Source organism: Indicator indicator, chromosome 1 (genome assembly GCF_027791375.1).
Source record: "Indicator indicator isolate 239-I01 chromosome 1, UM_Iind_1.1, whole genome shotgun sequence".
NCBI classification, from domain to species: Eukaryota; Metazoa; Chordata; class Aves; order Piciformes; family Indicatoridae; genus Indicator; species Indicator indicator.
Genome location: NC_072010.1, coordinates 42,979,760 through 43,001,117, shown reverse-complemented (window position 1 = coordinate 43,001,117; position 21,358 = coordinate 42,979,760). Strand labels below are relative to the sequence as shown.

At 37.8% G+C, this 21,358-nt stretch overlaps 1 protein-coding gene across 2 annotated transcripts in view; it reads left to right on the top strand.

Annotated features, from left to right (window-relative positions):
* KLHL1 (kelch like family member 1) overlaps positions 1-21,358 on the top strand; it is a 223,834-nt gene that overhangs the window by 134,606 nt on the left and 67,870 nt on the right. For both annotated transcript variants that reach the window (XM_054381796.1, XM_054381787.1), the window contains one exon: positions 5,335-5,547. In XM_054381796.1, the coding sequence (XP_054237771.1) occupies positions 5,335-5,547 (213 nt within the window). The remainder of the gene's footprint in view (positions 1-5,334; positions 5,548-21,358) is intronic.

The following is a 21,358-nucleotide window of genomic DNA, read 5'->3' as shown; positions in this document are numbered from 1 at the left end:
AGTTCAGAGGAACATAGCCCTACATGATCTCTTTACAATAGGTGCCTATCCTTTGAACACCCCAGCCTTTATATGCCTTTTGTAATGGTGATGTCACACTGACATCTGGTACTTAAAGAAATGTCTATTTCTTAGGACTATATAGGGCAGATGGAGCTCACGCTCAGATAAAATCTGGGATTTGGCTAGAGAACCAGACCATAAGCATGTTCATAAGTAGTGGTTCTTTCTCTAATGGCAGCTCAGGAACTTGAGAAACCCATTCTCCTTAGGGAAGAAGATACATCATCAGACAGTATTTTGCAAAACAGATATAGTCTTGTATGAAACACCGTTGACAGGGAAAACTGGGCATACAAAACAAGAGGTCTGTATTCAATGTAGCACAGCAGCAATAATTCCAGATTGAAATGGTTTAGGGCTTGACCCAAATGAAAACTGACTTTCAGGTCTTCAGCACTTCAGAAAGTATACTGTATGGTTTAATATGGAAGTCAGATGCACTATTTATTAATTTATTTAAATGATTCTTTGAAAACGTAGGTTTTAAAATAAAAGCACTGATATTATTCAAGTGAAAGGCTAGTGTACATATATATTTTTTTTAAGCATTATTTTATGTGTTTAGCATTTTTGTACTGGAAACATGACATTCTTTATCAAGGTATGAAAATATTTCCCTTTTTCTGTAATACTGAAGAAGTTATATTCAGGTTCTTACAACTGATACATGCTGATTAGTGAAATCAATGACATAAGCATCAATGAGAATTACCCTTTGCGAGATAATTTGATTCCATATGAAATAATGATCATTACAAGTCTAGATTAAAACAAATCATTTGTACTGATAACATCATTATAAGGAAATATGTAGTATAGTTATTTTTTATTAAATTCTCTCTAGTAATAGCTTAATTTTATTAGAACATTTATGTTTCTATGATGCACAATATATTAGACTTAGTATGCAGGTGCTTCCTTATTTACCTTTCCATGCTGAGATGTTTTGTTTATGTGACTCTTCTGTGTTAATGCTTTATGGTCATTTAATTCTAATCCTGTGTGTTGCTGAAAAGGTTTAAAAGTGAAACAGCTCAGCCACAGAAAAGCTGTGACCCCAAACCAATGGTTATTGCATGATCATTTTGAGAAAGTGGAAGGACAATAAAGTGAGACATAGCTTTCTCCAAGTGGGTTCAGAGACTTTCATACTTTGTATTGTAAGTTACCTTTTTTAATTCAATAGCAAAAAACCCTATTACTCAATTAAAACATTGCAAGTCTTGCTGAAGGGGAAAGCTAAGAGAATGACTCATGCAGGAGACGCATTAGTCACAGCCCAGTTGATCTTGTGAGACTTATGAAACAGTGAAAACCAGATCTACAAAGCTTCTTAAGTATCAGTCAAAAGTTAAAGTCCTAAAAACTTGTAACACCTCTGTCACATAACTCTGAATGTGCTTATATGTTCAATATTTTTGTTAAAAAAAATAAGGTTTCTCACCCTATAAGGATCTAAGCATTCTTGAAAGCACTTCCCTAGAGCTGAATAGCTCAATTCCTAACCTGCATCTTAATTTCAGGAGAGTTTAAAATGCATTTCATTTACCCTGAAAATTTTAATCCATAATCCAAAAACATTATACAGACATCACTGTGTAATGTTCCTAAAAGTGCAAAAATTGAACACCAGTTATATTTGTTAAGAAAGGTAGATATTTTTCAACAATAAGCATGTAATAAACTATTTCTTTTATGATAAAACAGCAAGTCATTGAAACTTACTTTGGTGCTCCAAGTTAAATGAGTCTCAAGAAATTAAAAAGTGATCTATGAAGTTCCAAACATGCAATAGTTAATTTAGGAAATGGTAAACACTAAAGAGTTTTTAGCTCTGAAGATCAAGAACCCGGATTTTATGGCTGTTTTGTATATTAAAAATATATATATATATAAATATGCCATATAAATATGTGTGTATATATAGAAGTTAGTTATATAAAGATTTTTTATTAAATAACATTTTCTACAATACTTGGCCTTGAATAACATTAAACTTTAAAAGAAGAGATTTGAGCTCATATGCTTTGTCTGAAACCTTTTTTTAGATTCTACTTTTAGTCAATGGTCAAGCAGTACAGAGGCTGGAATAAATTCTCCTTAAGCATATATTCAAATGAAAAGACAATTAAGAATGAAAAAAATTCTTAATCAAACCTAAAATTATTACTCTGGGAGCCCTTACTCTGAGTGTTATTCAAAATTAATTAAGTTCTGTGAGTTCATAAAATGTATTCCAACATTGCAATGCTTCTCAATAATATTAAGCTTTTGGATTAATATGCTATTGCAAAGTTTGATGTTGATTCTTATTATGAAGTAGAGGTGTTTTTTGGTTTGGCTTTTTTTTTTTTTCATAAAGAGATTTAATGCCAGTTTAACCAGCTTTAATTAAACTTTGGCTTATAAATAATTTTATTGCAAAGTGCAATGAAATTTGCTGAGTTTTATGGCTTTTTAATTAAAATTAATTAAACCAACTTGTGGTTAAGTGCTTGATAACTAGTTCCCTTACATTTCCAAGCTATAGTACAATGTTCTAGTCACACAATTTAACTTTATCAGGTGTCAACAGATTCAAACATTAGGCAATAATAGTCTAATTTTTTTTGCATCTGTTGACAATTATGAATTCAAAAAAAGAACTGAGTCGTGTTATCAGTTAAGTAAAGGCAACTTAACAGCACGGTTAATACAGACCATGACCATGTATATACCTTTGATTATCTCTTGTGTTTATGTAGGCATTAAAAGTTACTCATTGAAAGTTAAGTTTTCCATGTGAAAGCATTCACATTCATAATAACAATTATTAACTTCATATTCTATTTTCACATAAGTATTTGGTATGTAAATTCTGTTGCGTATTTCAGTGAGCTTCTATCATGATTTTGTCATGTCTATGCCTGTGCTGTTGTTCCTTGCTAAATTATACAAAATAATATGCAGTTAATTTTAGTAGGTTATTTTAAGAAGTAACTTTCAAAAGATATGATATTGGAGAATTAAAATAACATTTTTGTTGTATCTGGGGGAGTATAACGTGTGATTTGCTAGCACCAGAGTATAATTCTTATGTTGGAAGTCTTATACCATTTTTTGTCTGTGTGTTAGTTACCCTATTTCAATAATACTGTGTTACTTTCAGTTCTTGATGACAAGTCACCCTTTCCCCTGGCCCATACCCAAACAAGCTATTAGCATTAATTTGAATTTTGATATGCTAAGAACTGAACTGAGTAGGTGTAGCAATGGAATTACCCAATTTCCTTAATTTTGGTTTTCTTACATGCAAGTCCTTGACAGATGTTTTGTCATTCCTTCTCTGCTTCTCATGTTACACTCAGGAAGTCTATTCAAAATAGCATTATTAAATTTATTAGTATCTTTTTATCTATCAGATACTGTAACTTACTTCTCCCTCCAACACTTTACATTTTAGTTTTATGTCAAAAAATTAGATTTTTTTTTTTCTCCAGGAGGAGAATCTTGTGTCTCCAGTCTGTACCTGCTTCACTTTCTTTTTACAGTTACCTCTGAATCACAAATATGAAAACACATTTACAATTTATCCACAGAGATCAAGCACCCTAAAAGAAATATTTTGAGAAAGATACCCTGTGGAACTGTACTTGTTATGTGACTTGTTGATGTAGGCAGTTCAGAGAGTGCTTATTTCAGTCCTTAAGGTTCAGTCAACCTTAAGGTTCATCCAAGCTGCGACTAGGTAGGTTTAGACTGGACATTAGGAAAAATTTTTTTCACAGAAAGAGTGGTCAGTCATTGGAATGTGCTGCCCAGGGAGGTGGTCGAGTCACCAAGTCTGGATCTGTTTAAAGGTCATTTGGATGTGGTGCTTGGGGATATGGTTTAGGGGTGAACCTTGTAGAGTAGGGTTATTGGTTGGACTTGGTGATCCAAGATTTCCAACCTGAATGTTTCTGAGATTCTGTGATCTTAATGAAACATTTTTTGTTTAATTTATGTCTGCATGTTTTTATATAGTTTATCTGGGTTTTGTTTATATTTTTGTAGTTAATCCTATGCATATTATAACTTACAATACTGTGAAATATTAATTGCTGTATACCTTTTGCGTGATAGATGGATGATAACTATCTGCTCTGAACCAGATCAAGAAATAATGTCAGGTTCATGGTGTTGATCTTCAGCTTATCATTGTCATGTGTATAGACAGCCATCATCTGGATACTGATAATATAACTGCATATGACTGACAAGTTATTTAAGAAATTGATAGTGAAAAATGCACATAAATGTGGTATGTGCATATAACGATTTACAGCATGTTAAACATGCTCGATTACATCTGACATTATAAAAAATTTAAACAATATGCAGATCTGACTTAGCCTTTATTAATTCTGACAATTTTTAATACAATATTACCCTATAAACTTCATATTGTTTTCTGAATATATTCATAAGTGAACTATAACCATAGACATTGATTTCTAATAACCTTTGGATTGTTATTCTCATGAGCTGTAAGGGCACAGTATGGCAGATACTGACTAACCCTGTGGGTTTATTAAATTCATAGATTCATAGAATGATGGAATGGTTTGAGCTGGAAGGGACTATAAAGATCATCTAGTTCCAACCTGTCATGGGCATGGATGCCTTCCACTAGACCAGGTTGCTCATGGCCTCATCCAGCCTGGCTTGGGAGGGGGCATCCACAACCTCCCTGGGCAACCTCTTCCAGTGTCTTACCACCCTTACTGCAAAGACTTTCTTTCTAACACCTAGTCTAAATCTACCATCCTCATCCTTCAATCTATTTCCTCTTGTCCTGTCATAACAAGACCTTGTAAATGACCCCTTCCCAGCTTTCTCGTAGGCCCCCCTCAGGTATTGGAAGGCCACTATGAGGTTTCCCCAGTGCCTGCTTTTCACCAGGCTGAACAGCCCCAACTCTCACAGCCTGGAGAGGTGCTCCAGACCTCTGATCATCTTTGTGGCCCTTCTCTGGACGTGCTCTAGCAGTTTGGTGTCCTTCTTGTGCTGAGGGCACCAGAACTGGGTGCAGTACTCCAGGTGAGGTCTCAGTAGAGCAGAGCAGAGGGCTAGAATCACCTCCTTCATCCTGCTGGTCACACTTCCTTTAATGCATCCCAGAATACACTTGACCTTCTGGGTTACAAGCATGCATTGCCGACTCATGTTAGTTTTATTTGTCGCCTGATGAAACAACTGCTTTTATTTTATTCCAGTAGTAATGAATCTGAAATATTTTCTCTTTCTCAGGAGAATATAATGGAAGTTATAAGAAATCAAGAATTTTTACTTCTACCAGCTGAAGAACTCCATAAACTTCTTGCTAGTGATGATGTGAATGTACCTGATGAAGAGACCATTTTCCATGCCTTAATGATGTGGGTGAAGTATGATATGCAGAGGAGATGCAATGACTTAAGCATGCTACTTGCTTATATCAGATTGCCACTGCTTCCACCTCAGGTATTTTTTTAAATTATTATTTTATTTTAATAATAGTAATAATGATAATAAATGTAGTGTGATTATAATCTGTAAGTGCTGAATACTCTGGATGTTTAAAAGCAAAGCTGTTCATAATTATAAAAGATGAATGACGGCCCTTTATGTGCTGACATCAATAAACTTGAGGATTGGGCCAACAGATACCCAAGAAGTGCAGAGCTGTGAATCTGAAAAGAAGCAGAATAGTTAAATATTCATAGAATCATAGAATGATTTAGGTTGGAAAGGACCTTAAACATCATCTAGTTCCAACCTGCCTGTCATGGGCAGGGACACTTCCACCTAGACCGGGTTGCTCAAGGCACCATCCCGCCTGACTTTGAACACTTCCAGAGTTGGAGCCTCTACAGCTTATCTGGACAAACTCTACCAATGCCTCACCCCACTCATGGTGAAGAATTTCATCATAAAGTCTAATCTAAATCTAGCTCCTTTTGGTTTGAAGCCATTACTCCTTCCGTCGCAACATGCCTATGTAAAACATCTCTCTCCGTCCTGTAGCCACCTTCAGGTACTGGAAGGCTGCTATAAGGTCTCTCCAGAGCCTTCTCTTCTCCAGGCTGAACAACCTCCATTCTCTCAGCCTGTCTTCATAGGAGAGATGCTCCAGCCCTCTGATCATTGCCTTCCTCTGGACCTGCTCTAACAGTTCCATGACCTTGTGTTGGGGCTCCAGAACTGGACACAGTACTCCAGGTGAGATCTCATGAGAGCAAAGAGAGAGAATCAGCTCCTTCGATCTGCTAGACATACTTCTTTTGATGCAGCCTGGGATGCATTTGGCTTTCTGTGCTGCAAGTGCACATTGTCTGCTCTTGCTGAGCTGGCAATACTCCCAAAAAAATACCTGTAGGTTAGGACAGATACCGCACTGAGTAGGAGCCAACAGTGTGAATGAGGAAAACTACACACTGATCTACATCAGGAAAAAATTCTTTCAGGAGGTCACATGAAGTTATTATTCCCACAATGCTCCTAAGGGTGCACCTGGAATATTGTTTCCAGTTTTGCACTGCACAATGTGAAAAGCATAGGAAGAAACTGAAAAAAGGTCTGGTGATGGGCTACCAAGATGGTAAGTGAGCTAGGCTGAGGAAACAGGCTTGTTTACTCTGCTGAAAAGGAGTCTGAGTGAAGTTAACTTTCTTCATGGCAGTGCTTCATATGGTGCTGTGTTTTGCACTTTTAGCTGAAACAGTGTTGGTAACACAGCAATGTTTTGCACTTGCTGAGAAGTGCTTCCACACCATCAAAACCTTTTATCTTCCCTAACCTGCTACCTCTCCAAAAGCTAGTAGGTCAGAAGTGGTAAGAGCTTGGGAGGAAACACAGCCAAAGACATCTGACCCCAACTGACCAAAGTGAGAAGTAGTGAATAAGTTATTTTTTATTTTGGCTTCTGTGTGCATAGTTGGTTTTTTTTCCCTATTGAACTGTCTCTATCTTGATCTTTGAGTCTTCTCACCTTTTATTTTCTCCCTGTTCCCCAAGAGAGGGGACTGAGTGAGAAGGAAGGTAGATATTTCACTGCTGGCCATAGTCAACCCAACATAGCCTTTTTTGACACTCCACACTGGGCATCAAAAAGGAGTGTTTGTGGGGAGGGTCGCAACACTGAGAACTGAACAGAGATGAGTAAGGTCAGAATCAGCTGCCGCTGCAGTCTTATTATTAGATAATATGATAGCTGTACTGGCAATAATATCAAATCATATTGACATATTCAGGAGTTATTTCTGCCAAGGAAGCTAGAGACAATGTTCGCACATACCTAAATCTCTTTATGTTCATTTCAGCATACTTAGTGTTCCTTAGAGAAATCCTGAGCTGAGGGTCCAATGAATGAATGAAGGAGTCACTAAGACAGTCACTAAACTATTTCTTCTCTGAGTTTTTCTTCCTTCAAATCATGAAAGAAGAAAAAAAGACATAAATAATATGACAAGGGTGAATACTTTTGGTTGTGAATCCTAGTTGTTATTCTGCATATTAACCTTCCATAATGACTCACTTGTCCAAAATCAAGAAAGAGATCCAAGTACAAATCCACTTAAAAATCAAGTAAATGTTAATACTGTAATCCTCAAATGACATCCTGAGGGTCTTTCACGTTGGGTATGTGACACTGCAAAATAAAAAGAAAATCCGTAAGAGACCTTAAACATCAGATCTTGGTCAACTTAATTCCTGACTCTGGTTTGAGTCTCCTTCTCTGAAGACTTTCAAGACCCATATGTATGTGTTCCTGTGCGACCTGTACTAGATTCTGTGGTCCTGCTTTGACATGTTTCTTTTACCAGTATAAACACAGCATATGCTTAAGTAGTTACCCTGTTTCAGCTAATATTTTGAAGAATGTGGGAAGAAAGATGAAGATAAGCTAAGAGAGGCATCTCACTACATGACCAGATAAATGGTATTGTAGTTTGATTTTTTTTATGTACAAAACACAGACCCACTCTGAAAGGGGTTAAGAAAAGAATGCTAGAAGGAGGTGATCAAAACAAGATCTATCAGAAATCATGATGCAAAGATTTACAGTCACTTTGCATCATACTGAGATCTCAGAGGGCTGGGTGGGATTTTTTAAATTTTACTTTCTGATATACAATGTGCAAAAAAGGACATAATCAAATATAACAAAATTAAAGGTTTCTCTGTCAGAAATGTGATCTATTTATTTTTCAATATCAATGTCAGTTGAGAAGCGAACACACAATATTTTGAATATTTTGCATTACTGTAGTCTTTAAAGTGTTATTTTTTCTTTTAAATCTGCCAAGCACATACAAAAGGTAACAAACTGTTCACACACCAACCTCACCCCTAGCTCTTTTTGTCTAGAAGGAAATCATGCAGTCTCTCTTGGTTACTGGGCTCTGCCCTGGTTCTTATTAATAATTTGCTTTATAATTGATACCTGTGAGATGTACCATTACAGAGTTAAATGAAACTATTGACATAAGTCAGTTGAAAGGAATACAACTATTTTGTTGGTTCAGTGAATTGCTCAAAATGGTGAAAACTAAATGAAGATTAGAAGTTTACTTTCCTTTTCAATAGCCTTATGTAATATATCAGGTAGTGTGTGTATGTATGTGTCACGTTTTTATCTAGACTCCTTCAGGTCTTGAACATGAAGGTCTTTCAGACATTTTCAACCTGGAATGTTCTTTCATTCTGTGATTCTATGGTATATAAAATATCAGTTGAAAAAATTTAGAGGCTAGATTTCAAATTATTTTTCTATATTTTTATGTTCAAATTATTTGTATGTACTCAAATCAATTGGGATTTCACTTCATCATCCACTTAGTTTACCTGTGCACTGCTAATTGCATATAAACCAGCGATCCCCACATGACCAAGCTGAATGTTGTATCTCTTTATCCGTACTGTTAAAGGCAATTTCCTGTATAGTTGAGTAGCTACATCTGTGCTCCACAGTACCTGCTTCTCTTTTTCCTCTTGTGTCTCAGCAGTTCTAACACATAAGAATATCCTGAGAAACTGCCAACAGTTTCTCAACTGTTTTCAACCACCAATTATACAACTGAATTGCATCCACTTTGTTATATATTATTGTTGTGAAAATATCCTTGGATCATTTAAGTTATTTGAAGCATCACTATATCCTATGTTTAGCAACTAAATTTTATCCTACATGTCCACTGGGTCAGGACAATCCTCATTATCAATATAGGTTGGGGGATGATGTGATAGAGATCAGCCCTGCTGTTACGGTTTTAGGCTGATGCCTAGGAAAATGTTCCAGAGAGTTTGAGTTGAAAATAGTAAAAAGGTAAATCAATTACCATTGGATGCAGAATAATAACATAAATATGTCTATATCATTCCATTTGCTTGCTAACTGGGATAAAAGTTAGCTGCATAAACTATTCTATCTCATTTCACTTCTTGCTCTCTGCGGCTTGCATGGCTTGCTCCCATATCTCTCTCTCCTGACCTTCTGCTGGCTGAACTGACCTTGTGTTGTGTCTCTGAAGGTACCAGGAAAAAAAAAGGGAGGGGGTTGCAACAGTCCCCTGGACTGTCCAGAGGGGTATGGGAACAATTCAACAATTCAATTTTGCTTGCCAAATTTGTTGGGGGGTAGTCTCAACCCACCTCACTTGCAGAAAAGGACTTGGGGATACTGGTGATGAAAAGCTGGACATGAGCCAACAATGTGCACTTGCAGCCCAGAAGGCAAATCACATCCAGGGCTGCATCAAAAGAAAAATGGCCAGCAGATTGAGAAAGGTGATTCTGACAGTCTCCTTTGCTCTGGTGAGACCTCACCTGGAGTAGTGTCCAGCTCTGGGATCCCTGACTCAAGAAGGACATGGAGCTTGTGGAGCAGGTCCAGAGGAAGGTGACAAAGATGATCAGAGGGGGCTGGAGCACTTCTCCTGAGAAGACAGGCTGAGAGAGTTGGCATTGTTCAGCCTGGAGAAGAGACGTTCTGGGTAGACCTTATAGTGGCCTTCCAGTACCTGAAGGGGGCCTACAAGAAGCTCAAGTGGGACAATTTACATAACTGTGTAACACTAGGACAAAGGGAAATGTTTCTGAACTAGAGAAGGGTAGATTTAAATTGGAGATTAGGAAGAAGTTCTTTACTATGGGGGTGGTAGAACACTGTAACAGGTTGCCCAGGGGATAGTGGAGACCCCATCCCTGGAGACATTCAAGGTCAGGCTTAATGGAGCTCTGGGCAACCTGATCTAGTTGGGGATGACTCTGCTTACTGCAGGGGGTATTAGACTAGATGATCTTTAACGGCCCTTTCCAACTTGATGCATTCCATAAGTCTATTATCATAATGCATCATAAGTGTAAACTTATGTAAAAGATGCATTATTGGAATCTCATATGATTGATATCCACCTATAAACTTCTAAACCAGATGTATTCAACTTAATTCCATTGTGCATCCTTTAGAACATTTTTCATAAACCTTCCTGCAGATTCAAGTCCAGCTTTTAGAGAGAGCATGTCTCTTTCTGAGCAGTCAGGAGACAGTTAATCAGTAAATAGGGTATAAGAAAAAAATAATAAAGCTCATTGTAAGAATTTTAAAAAATAATGTAGAGTGATATAATTCTGGAAAACCTCTTCTTTTTTTTGGTCCAATTTTCACTGGTGCCTGCCTATAATTGAATATTGCATCCATTTGCTGTAGTGTTAAAATTGTTTCCACATTAAAATAAAGGTATAGCAAAGTTTCAAAAGAAAGGTATTAAGAACTGGAGGTGAAAATTTACTTTTTATTACCAAAAGGTGAAATTTTTCCCACTATAGTTTATATTTTATAAATCGGATGAAACACTCTATCATTTTCATTGTGCTGAAAGCTAACTGAAGAGCTCTTTGGAGAGAAGCCAGGTCAAAATTAAAAGCTAATCATTAGACCTTTGAGAAAATTAAAAAAAAAGGGATGCTTACATTTAAATTCACTAAAAGAGATGAAGTCATAGACTGCAATTATTAACAGATTGGAAAGATTGTACTGAGATCCTCTTAAAATGAAGACTTAAATTTATAGTTTTAGTTTTTATGATATCTCATTTCACATTCAAGGTGCAGTAATTATATTGGCAACGTAGTCAGACTTGAATAATAGGATTTCAAGCAATGTAATTCAAAATTCAGTAGAAGAATTCAGAACAACCCAGTCAGAACATATTAAAAGGGAAATATCACAAAGCTGAAAATGAAATAATAGAACCTACAATGTTGCCATAAAACATTAGTTTAATTTTGCTTTTTTATTTGTCTAAAACTATCTGCTAAACTAAACCAGTTTGCATTTCTTCAGTCAAGTCAAACTTGAAAGATTACTGGTTTGACTAATGTAGGGAATTCTTTCATGTTACAATAGGTAAGATTTAGCTACTTTCTGTCAATAGGTGTTCCAAATATTTTGTGTTGATATGTACAGAAAACGAATTAATTTTTGTTCATTTTCACTCCTAAAAGACTCAGGGAAAGTAAAAATATGGTAACAACATTAAACCTTCTAGATTATTTACTGGAGTTGTTCATTTACAAGCTTAGGTATTTTTATATACATTTTTTAATAGCATTCTTTACTGAAAGTAGGTTAAAAAACAAAGTTAAGAAACAAACAAAGATATCGTTAAGCTGACATTTTGTCTGTTGTTAAAAAACTCTAAGCTACTTTTTGTGCTAAAAGGTACCAGAGTGGCCCTCAGTTTTTGGAAGTATTTTTCAATTGGTTTAAAATTATTTTAATGTACAAAAACATCAAACAAAATTATTACATTTAAAGCAAAGCAAAGCTACTAAAGATGGTTTGTGGATACATCTATTTTGAAATGATATGATAAATATATACAGAATCCTGGAATGGCTGAGGTTGGAAGAGAATTCTGGAGGTCATCTGGTCTAACACCTTCCCTCAAGCAGAGACACCTAGAGCCAGTTGCCCAAGACCACGTCCAAATGTCTTTTGAATACCTCCAAGAAATGTATCATGGCCCAGTCAAACTCACAGTATAAAATTGTTTCCTAGCATTCAAACAGAATCTCCTGTGTTTCATTTTGTGCCCATTGCTTCTGGTCGTGTCACCGGGCGCTGCTGAAAAGAGCCTGGCTTTGTCTTCTTTGCACCGTCCCCTCGGGTATTTGTGCACATAAGTAAGATTCCTCTTAGCCTTCTCTTCTCCAGGCTTCTCATAGCCTTTCCTCAGGAAAGATGTTCCAGTCCTTTCACCATCTTTGTGGCCCTCCATTGAATTCTCTGCAGTATGTCCATGTCTGTCCTGCACTCAACAACCTAGAACATATATCTGGACACAGTACTACAATTTTGGCCTCGCTGGTGCTGAGAAGAGAGGATTGCCCTTCTTGACCGACTGACAATACTTTGTCTCATGCACCCCCGAATCCTCTTAGTCTTCTCTGCAGCACAGGCACAGTACTGGCTCCTGCTCTGCCATGCTGCTTTCCAGCTAGGTGGACCTCAGTTTATATTGGTGCATGAATATATACACACATGCATATGTAGTTTTATTTCATTATTTTATAGTAGTCTGTTTGCATGAAGCTTTTAGTTAGAGGTGAAAATCTATGGTTGTGGAAAGATAACACATTAAGATCTGGTGAGAATAGTTAAAGGTGTCCTTACCTAATTCCCTGATGACTGTCTTAACCCATCAACTAATGATTACCTTCACCATGATGCACGGCATAATGATTGACTTCTCCACGGGTCAGGGAGCAAAACAGTCCATCTGAGTCCTCACTAATTCTATATAGGCAAAAGTCTAACCTCATCTGCAGCTGAAGGTAAAAGGTTAAATTCTGTCACTGAAGGCAAAAGGTATAGAAAAGCCACTGATTTATCCTTATCTTTCTCTTCTCCTTTCTCAAAAAAAAAAAAAAAAAAGATTTCTTCTATGCTTGTGTCTCCTAATCCTATTAAAAGATTGGACTAGATAACCTTTAAAGTTTCATTTCAATCCAAACCATTTGATGATTCCCTGATTCAGGCTCTACTTGGAAATACTCAATGCAACTCATCAATGTGTTTGGGCCTCTGCCTATCCCTGTTTTGTTTACAAGTGATGTAATTGCTTTTAATAAGATGAAAAACTTGGTTTTGCTGTTGTGCACAGTGTAATTTATCTTTTAAAGCTGAGGCTACAGCATAAGCCAAGACCGTAAGCAGATTCTGTTGGGCCAAACATTATTTTTATGGTGTTTCTTACACGTGTAAGAAGTTGTTAATGACAGTTAGGATGCTGATGGAATTTTCAAGCAAGACTTAGGAGCTAAGACATGATACTGAGTGCCTTGACTAGCATGAATAGTAAAGAATGAGGATACTGTGTTCTAATGTTTCTCAGCACACGTGCGTAATAAAAAATACACAAATACATACTTACAAAAGTGTTATTTTAAAGAAAGCTTGTACTCCAACAGTGTGCTGTGTTTATAATGGATGTTTTTTGCAATTGCTTGTAATAGTAGATCGTTGGTTAACTATTGTAACCTATAAGATGGCATAGTATAAAATATAAATGTTACTACCTTCTTCTCTACAACTCTTTTAATAATATCACTTTCAGAGGCTTGTAAAACACATCAGTAGAATAATGCATAGTCTTTGAATACTGAGCACAGTGTGGCTCACATCCAGTGAAACCAATAGAGGCATCTAAATTAGATTTCTTGCCCAGGGGCAGAAACAATCTGGTCCTTAAAAAGTGAAGTATTTAAATATCCTCTAAGTCACTGGAGAGAAAGCCAGCTGATCCGCCTAAGTTCTGTTCTTATTGACACTAAGATGTTTTAGGGAACCTGTACGAAATTCTAAGCCTCTAAATCCCCTCAGAATGTGCATGTTACATCTGGCTGTACATGATTTTAAAAGTGTATATTAATTTGCATATAATAATTGAGTAGAAACTCTAGCTTAGATAATTGGCATTGTGAGGCAAACTTGTAAATTCCTTCCACAGCTCAGCTGGCATTTAGTAAAGAGGTATTTCTCTGTACTTCTAAAAAACCAATTAACTAGGCAGTCATGAGATTGAGGTTCATTGAGTTCTGACCTTTTCAATATACATTGGGCTAGTTGAAACAACTGAAGGGTCCTTTGCTTGGCAAAAATGGAGAGTATCACTCTATGTCAGTCAGTCTCTGACTTTCTCCTTCAGAGCAGTGATTGAAAATATAAAGGGATAAAGCTTTTTCAGTTCTCTAACCATTTCTAGCATTGCTAAAATAGTGCACCTGATGTAAATTCACACCTGATTAGAGTTCTAGGTTTTCTAGAGTGGTTCTCACCTACTGATCTGTGTTAAATGCCAAGTAGTGTGTGTATTCAGTCATCCTCTACAACAGTTTGTGAATTCTTTCAATAATTTCTAAATTAATTTGATGCCAGGAGATTATAACCTAAATCCGAAAGAACTGAAGGTATGATTCAGTTTCTTATTCAGTTATATGTGTATAGGCCTCTCTGCATCAGCTAGATTCCCAACCTCCCACTGTAGGCAACGAAGATCTAGGGCAGTTCCCAGCATGCAGGAACAAACTTGTGTGCTGATTTGAGAGGTGCCATGCATTAGCATGCTGCCTGGGTCTCATCAGATTTTCTGGAAGCATTCACTCATAAATCCAGTGCCATGTTTACTGGCCCTATGTGAATTCTTAGACACCATATGGCATTTCAGGTGGTGCTAAATGCTTTGTTTATGAAAGTGAATAAAGCAGTCATTCCACTTTAATGTTGATCTGTATCAGAGTAATGTAAATTTGGGAATGTGAGGAAGTTTGGCAATATTTTTAATGTAATTTTTATGTTAACTTTGAGGAAATAAAAATAATTGTATTAAGAATTAATAATTCCCGGTTCTCAGGGAGTTTCAGGCAAGCTTCTGGGATGACCTTCCTGTTCCTCTATTAGCTTATCAACGAAGGAGAACTATTAGTGTGTAAATGTAGGAGAATTTCTGCCTAAAATTTCATTGCTTGTGAAATGGCAGTTACTTTATTATAGTCAATACAGGACAAAGGTGCTGTCATTTTTCTACTTTTCTTCTATAGATCATGCAGTAAAGCTAACATTTTCCTTTATTCATTACAACTTCTCTGTCTGTGGAGGTTTCTTGTCAGCTGATATTTTATCTGAAGATGTGATAGTCCAATTCAGGATTTTTTTTTCATCTTTTTTTTCATTAATGCTAAAATTGCTAAGAGTCCTGTCGTTATGGCTGATGTTTCTTGTGCAGATAAATGGCAGTGTGAAAATTATAAACAGTGAAAAAGATAACCATTCATAACTCAATTGTGTTCATTCATTTCCAAATACAATTTTCTATCAGTACAGTTTACTACATACCAGTAAATATCAGCCAAGTATCAGTAAATACTGCCTTGAGATGCTGTTGAAATAAAAAGTTGAGGTATTACAATGCTTTAATAGTGTTTTTTATCCTACAGACAGGCAATTTACCTGACTTTTTATTCAGTGTCTCATTATATACTGAGCATATGTTGGGATAAATTTATTTAGTAGAACAGTGAATCTTCTCAAGGTAAATCAATTTTACATGTGGTCGTAAAACTATTGAGGAATGACAACAATGAATAGAAAATACAAACTTTGTGTCTCTTTTTGTTAATTCTGCATTGCCAAAGGTTCAGAACAATGTTTCCATAAATTAGTCTACTTCTGTTGCTCATTCTATGCAGTTCATTCTAGGTGAACCATTCATTCTGTAAATGTCACAGTATCACAATATCACAGTATCACCACAGTATATCAGAGGTTGGAAGGGACCTCAGGAGATCATCAGGTCCAACCCCCCTGCCAGAAAAGGATCACTTAGGGTAATCTGCACAGGAACGCATCCAGGTCCCTATTATATATGGGGGACATTTTTATATATATATAGAATGTGGCCATGTGAAAACATATTTATTGATACTTTACATTATATTTACTATCCAAATCCATTATAAACTCTGGCTATATAAATAAAAGTGTATCTTTCCTTGACTTTCAAAACAGCACTATTTTCATTGCATACTTAAATGTTTAATAATGCAGTGTAATAGTTTAAATCAGAACAAAATGGGTCAAACCAAACTAGCAGGTTAACCTGTCTTTTTTCCCAACACAGAAATGAGGGAAAAGTAACACACGTAAACTCAGGATTGGGACAAAATGATATGAATAGATATTAATAGATTTATAGAGCAAAATCAGATAGACATGGTACAAAATGCACAATTACCTTAGCCTAATTTCAGAAAAAGCACAGTGCAAAGCAGCAGCAAGCAGAAGCAAGGGAACCAAAAGCCCAAGTTCACTGCAGATGCTTTGGAGCTCCAGTACATTCTGGATCAGTTCATGACCAGTCTAAATGGTGTGTCTGTTTCCACATCTGGGGCAGTCAAGTCCAGTAACTCCTTCCACCCCTCCAAATGAAAGCAAACTGTGTCTTGCATTCCGGTGCTCAGCTTCCAATGCATGCAAGAGTGGAGATCCCTCTGTCACACCAGAAATACAGATGGGGTCCACCTCTTCAACCTGCCAAGCTCTCTGAACACTCTGAACACCGATGAGAAGAGTTCAATACGTGTGTGCTAGTCCCCAGCACACTGCAATGATTTCTTTCTCTTGGGAACTCCCAGGCTGACAACACACTTTGCCCAAACATTTCACCAGCTTGTCAGGATTTTGCACTTGCTCAGGGGTGATTTCCAAACCACTGGAAGACTCCTCTATCCTAAGAATTTACTCATATTCCCATACACCCTGCCATTCATCATTATTCAGCATTAACCCAGAGAACAGCATGCTGTATGGTGCCTGGAAGGCACAGCTTAAATTGCACACTCAGTTATCTTGAAACCTTTACTATTTGAGTCTAATCCAGATGTCTGAGTTTACCTTGTTAGAACATATAACACTTCCATACCTATTTAATGCAAACTGTGCCTATTTCCTACTTAAAATCACAGAATCACAGAATGGTCGAAGTGGACCTTTGGAGTAGACCTTTGCAGGTTGTCTGGTCCAAACTCTGTGCTTAAACAGAGCCCAGAGCCAGTTTCCCAGGACCATGTCCAGTCTTTTGAATATGTCCAAGGATGGAGACAACATCCCCACACAACCTGTGTTCGGTGACCCTTACAGTACAAAAGTGTTTATGTTTAGATAGAGCCTCCTTGATTCATTTTGTGCCCATTGCTTCTGGTCCTGTTGCTGGTCACCACTGAGAAGAGCTGGATTTATAAGATCTCTGTCTTCTCTATTATGGACTGTCACAGCTCTCTCAGTCTTTTCTCATAGCAGTGAGATGGTCCAATCCCTTAGCCATCTACGCAGTCCTTCTCTGAACTTTCTAGTCTCCCTTATTTCCTTTACCTCTGTTACACTGAGGAGCTCAGAATTGGACACAGCACTTCAGGTGTAGCCTCTGAGTAGAGAGGAAGATTTACTTCCCTCAATCTGCTGGTGATACATCACCTCAGGACACTGTGTCAAGGGCACACTCTGTCTCCTTTTCAACTTAGTGCCCACCAGGACCCCAGGTCCTTTTCTGCCAAACTGCCAAGCTGGGTAGCCCCTGTACCTACCGGTGTTTGAGGCTGTTCCTCCCTATATGCAGGATTTTGCACTTGTCCTTGTTGAACTTCATAGGGTTCTTATCACTCCCTTTCTCCAGCCTGTTGAGATGCCTCTCCACAACCCTTCTAGTCACTGTGAGCCACTCCTCTCATTTTGGTCTCATCAATGAACTTTGTGAAGGTACACTCTGCTTCCATCATCCAGATCAGTAATGATTTCCACAGATAAGGGTAGAGATAGCTAAGCTAGTTTTTGAGTGACTAATTTGTCAGGATAGTAACAGAGTTGACCCTAGCAAATTTTAAACTAGCTTTCTACATGTCAAATTTTGCTGCTAATTGTTGGCATTCCATAGATCTTGACTCCAGAGGTCATGCAAACATAGCAAATGCAAAGATCAATCACTACTCTCAGCAACTGTTAATGTGTAGTTTTAAAAGCAGAAACCTTTTTTACTCTTGAAATAACTTGAAATATGTCACTTTCAACTAAAGATGGAAGCAATGAGGGATTGCAGATGCTTGAAATGGGACAATGGAGTATCTTGAATGGTTTCCTGGAAAAAGGGTAGTGAAAGATAGGAGTTGGACCTCCCTTCCCTAATGTTAAGTCCCTGTTGTTGCAGTGCAGTGCTGTTTTCTGCATCCTTTTTTCTCCCTTAAATTGATTCGGCACAATAGTAAAATACATAATTAGAAAAAAAAATCTGTAATTTTAGTTGAGCCATCAACATTTCTAAGATTATGCATATATTAGAAGAATTATTCGTATTAGGCATTTGTAGTATTTATTCTGGAAATAAACTTTCTATGTAAGGTTTTCTTATTCATCCTTTTTGCCTATTTCTGTGACCTAAAGATTGTATTTGAATCAGGAGAATGTTATTTAGGGAAAAGAGCCTTATTTAGTATTCCACTTCTTTGTACTAATTCTCTTATAGGAATTTTATAAAAATTGCATCAATTTTAGTAGGCTAGAGTTAACTACAGTTAACAGGTAATGACAGTTAGAAATAAAAAATCCAGTGATTTTCAAATGTAGGCTGCAAACTGTCTTTGTGTTCCATTTGTTGATGTGTTACCTAGTCTTCTATTCAATTTATCATGTTCAGAAGGAAAAACCTAGTCTGATTCAGAGGGCTTCAAATGGAAACGTCTGCCATCTAACCAAAAGAGACTAGAAAATAAGAATATTTCGTCATAGATGAACCTTTTTGTGTTGGGATATTGGTTTTATTTTCTCCTTTTTTAATGTGATTTTTTTCATTTGTCTTCCTTATGAAAGTATTTTTACTTCTAAAACTTTTCCTGTTTTTGTTCTAGTTTTGGCTTGGACAGAGTTAATTTTCTTCCTACTACAACACTGGTTTTGATTTAGTGTGAGATTAATGTTAATAACACACTGATGCTTTCGTTGCTAAGTAACACTTATCCTAAATTAAGGATTTTTCAGTTCCAGTAAGCAGGTATACAAGAATGAGGGAATATGGGCAGGACAGCTGATACAAACTAGCCATTCCGTCTTGTTCTATCACTAGTTACCTGTGAGAAAAGACCAGCACCAACCTCTGCACAATGCCCTTTCAGGTAGTTGTAGACAACAAGGTCTCCCCTCAGCTTCCTACCTAAACAGCCCCAGCTCCTTCAGTCGCTCTTCATAAAATTTATTCTCCAGGCCCTTCACCAGCCTCCTTACCCTCCTCTGCACTTGCTCCAGCACCTCCACATCTCTCTTGCATTGAGGTGCCCAAAACTGAACACAATACTCAAGGTGTGGCCTCACCAGTGCCAAGTACAAGTGGACAATCACCTCCCTACTCCTGCTGGACACAGCATTTCTAATACAAGCCAGAATGCCATTGGCTTTCTTGGGCACCTGGGCACACTGCTTGCTCATATTGAGTTGCCTGTCAATTAGAGCCCCCAGGTTGCTTTCTACCAGGCAGCTTTCCAGCCACACTTCTCCAAGCCTGTAGCATTGCATGGTGGTGTTGTGGCCCAAGCACAGGACCTGGCCCTTGGCCTTGTTGATGCTCATCCTGTTAACGCTGGCCCATCAATCTAACCAAGTCTCTTCAGAGCCTCCCTATTCTTGTGCAAACCAACACTCCCACCTAACTAGGTGTCATCTGAGAACTTACTGATGATACACTATATATCCTTATCAAGATCATCAATAAAGATGTTAAACAGAAGTGTTCCCAACAGTGACCCTGAGGAACACCACTTGTGACCAGCTGCCAGCTGGATTTACTTCCATTGACCACTGCTCTTTGGGCCCTTTCACCCAGCCAGTGCTTTATCCAGCAAAGTGTGTGCTCATCCAAGCCATGAGCAGCCAGTTTGTCCAGAACAATTCTGTGGGGAACAGCATCAAAAGCTTTTTGGAAGTCTAGGTAGACAATATCCACAGCCTTTCTCTCATCCAAAAGCGGGGTCATCTTATCACACAAGGAGATCAGGTTGGTCAGACAGGACCTGCCTTTCATAAATCCGTACTGCCTGGGCCTGATCCCCTGGTTGTTCTCTATATGGCATGTAACACCACTTGAAATGATCTGCTCCATGACCCTCCCTGGTACCAAGGTAAGACTGACAGGTCTATAGTTTCCTGGATCCTCCGTTCTTCCTTTCTTGTTGATAGGTGTTACACCTGCTACCCTCCAGTCCATTTGGACCTCTCCAGTTAGCCAGGACTTCAGCTAAATAATGGAAAGTGGCTTGGTGAGCACATCTGCCAACTCCCTCAACACCCTTGGGTGTAGCCCATCTGGCCCCATAGACTTGTGTGCATCTAAGCAGTGCAGCAGTTCAGTGACCACTTCTCATTTATTGTGATGACCTCATTCTCCTTCCTGTCCCTACTAACTCATGAGGCTGGGTGTCCTGGGAACTGCTGGATCCACTGATAAAGACCAAGGCAAAGTAGGCATTGAGCAGCTTAGCCTTTTCCTCATCCTATGTCACTATGTTTGCCTCTGCATCCAACAAAGGATGGAGATTTTCCCTAGTCCTCCTTTTGTTGTTAATGGATTTATAGAAATATTTTTTATTATCCTTAACAGTTGTAGCCTTGGCTCTGCTAATTTTCTCTCTGCATAGCTTCACTACATCTTTATAGTCCTCATGAGAGACCTGTGCCCTCTTCCAGGGGACGCAGACTCTCCTTTTGTTCTTGAGATCCAGCCAGAGGTTCCTATTCAGCCAGGCCAGACTCCTTCCCTGCCAACTCATTTTTCAGCACATGGGGACAGCCTGCTCCTGTGCCTTTAAGACTTCTCTCTTGAAGTGTGCCTAGCCTTCCTAGACTCCTATATCCTTCAAGGTGGCTTCCCAAGGGACTTTATCAATCAGTCTCCTGAACAGGCCAAAGTTTGCCCTCTGGAAGTCCAAGGTGGCAGTTTTACTTCTTATGAAGTATTTTAAAGCTACTGCAAAATATGCATGGGTTTCAGAGTTATGATACTGCTTTTTTTCCTCAAGCACTAGAGAAGAAAAAATACAAGGTACTCTGAAGAGTTCCTAACTTTAAGTATCTAGAAATTAAGTATCTAACATATGAGATAGATACTTATTTTAAGGGATTTATCATGAAATAAAGATTTTTTTTTTCTTCCTTTAAGGAGAGAGAACCTAGCAGGATGAGGTTAGATGTAGA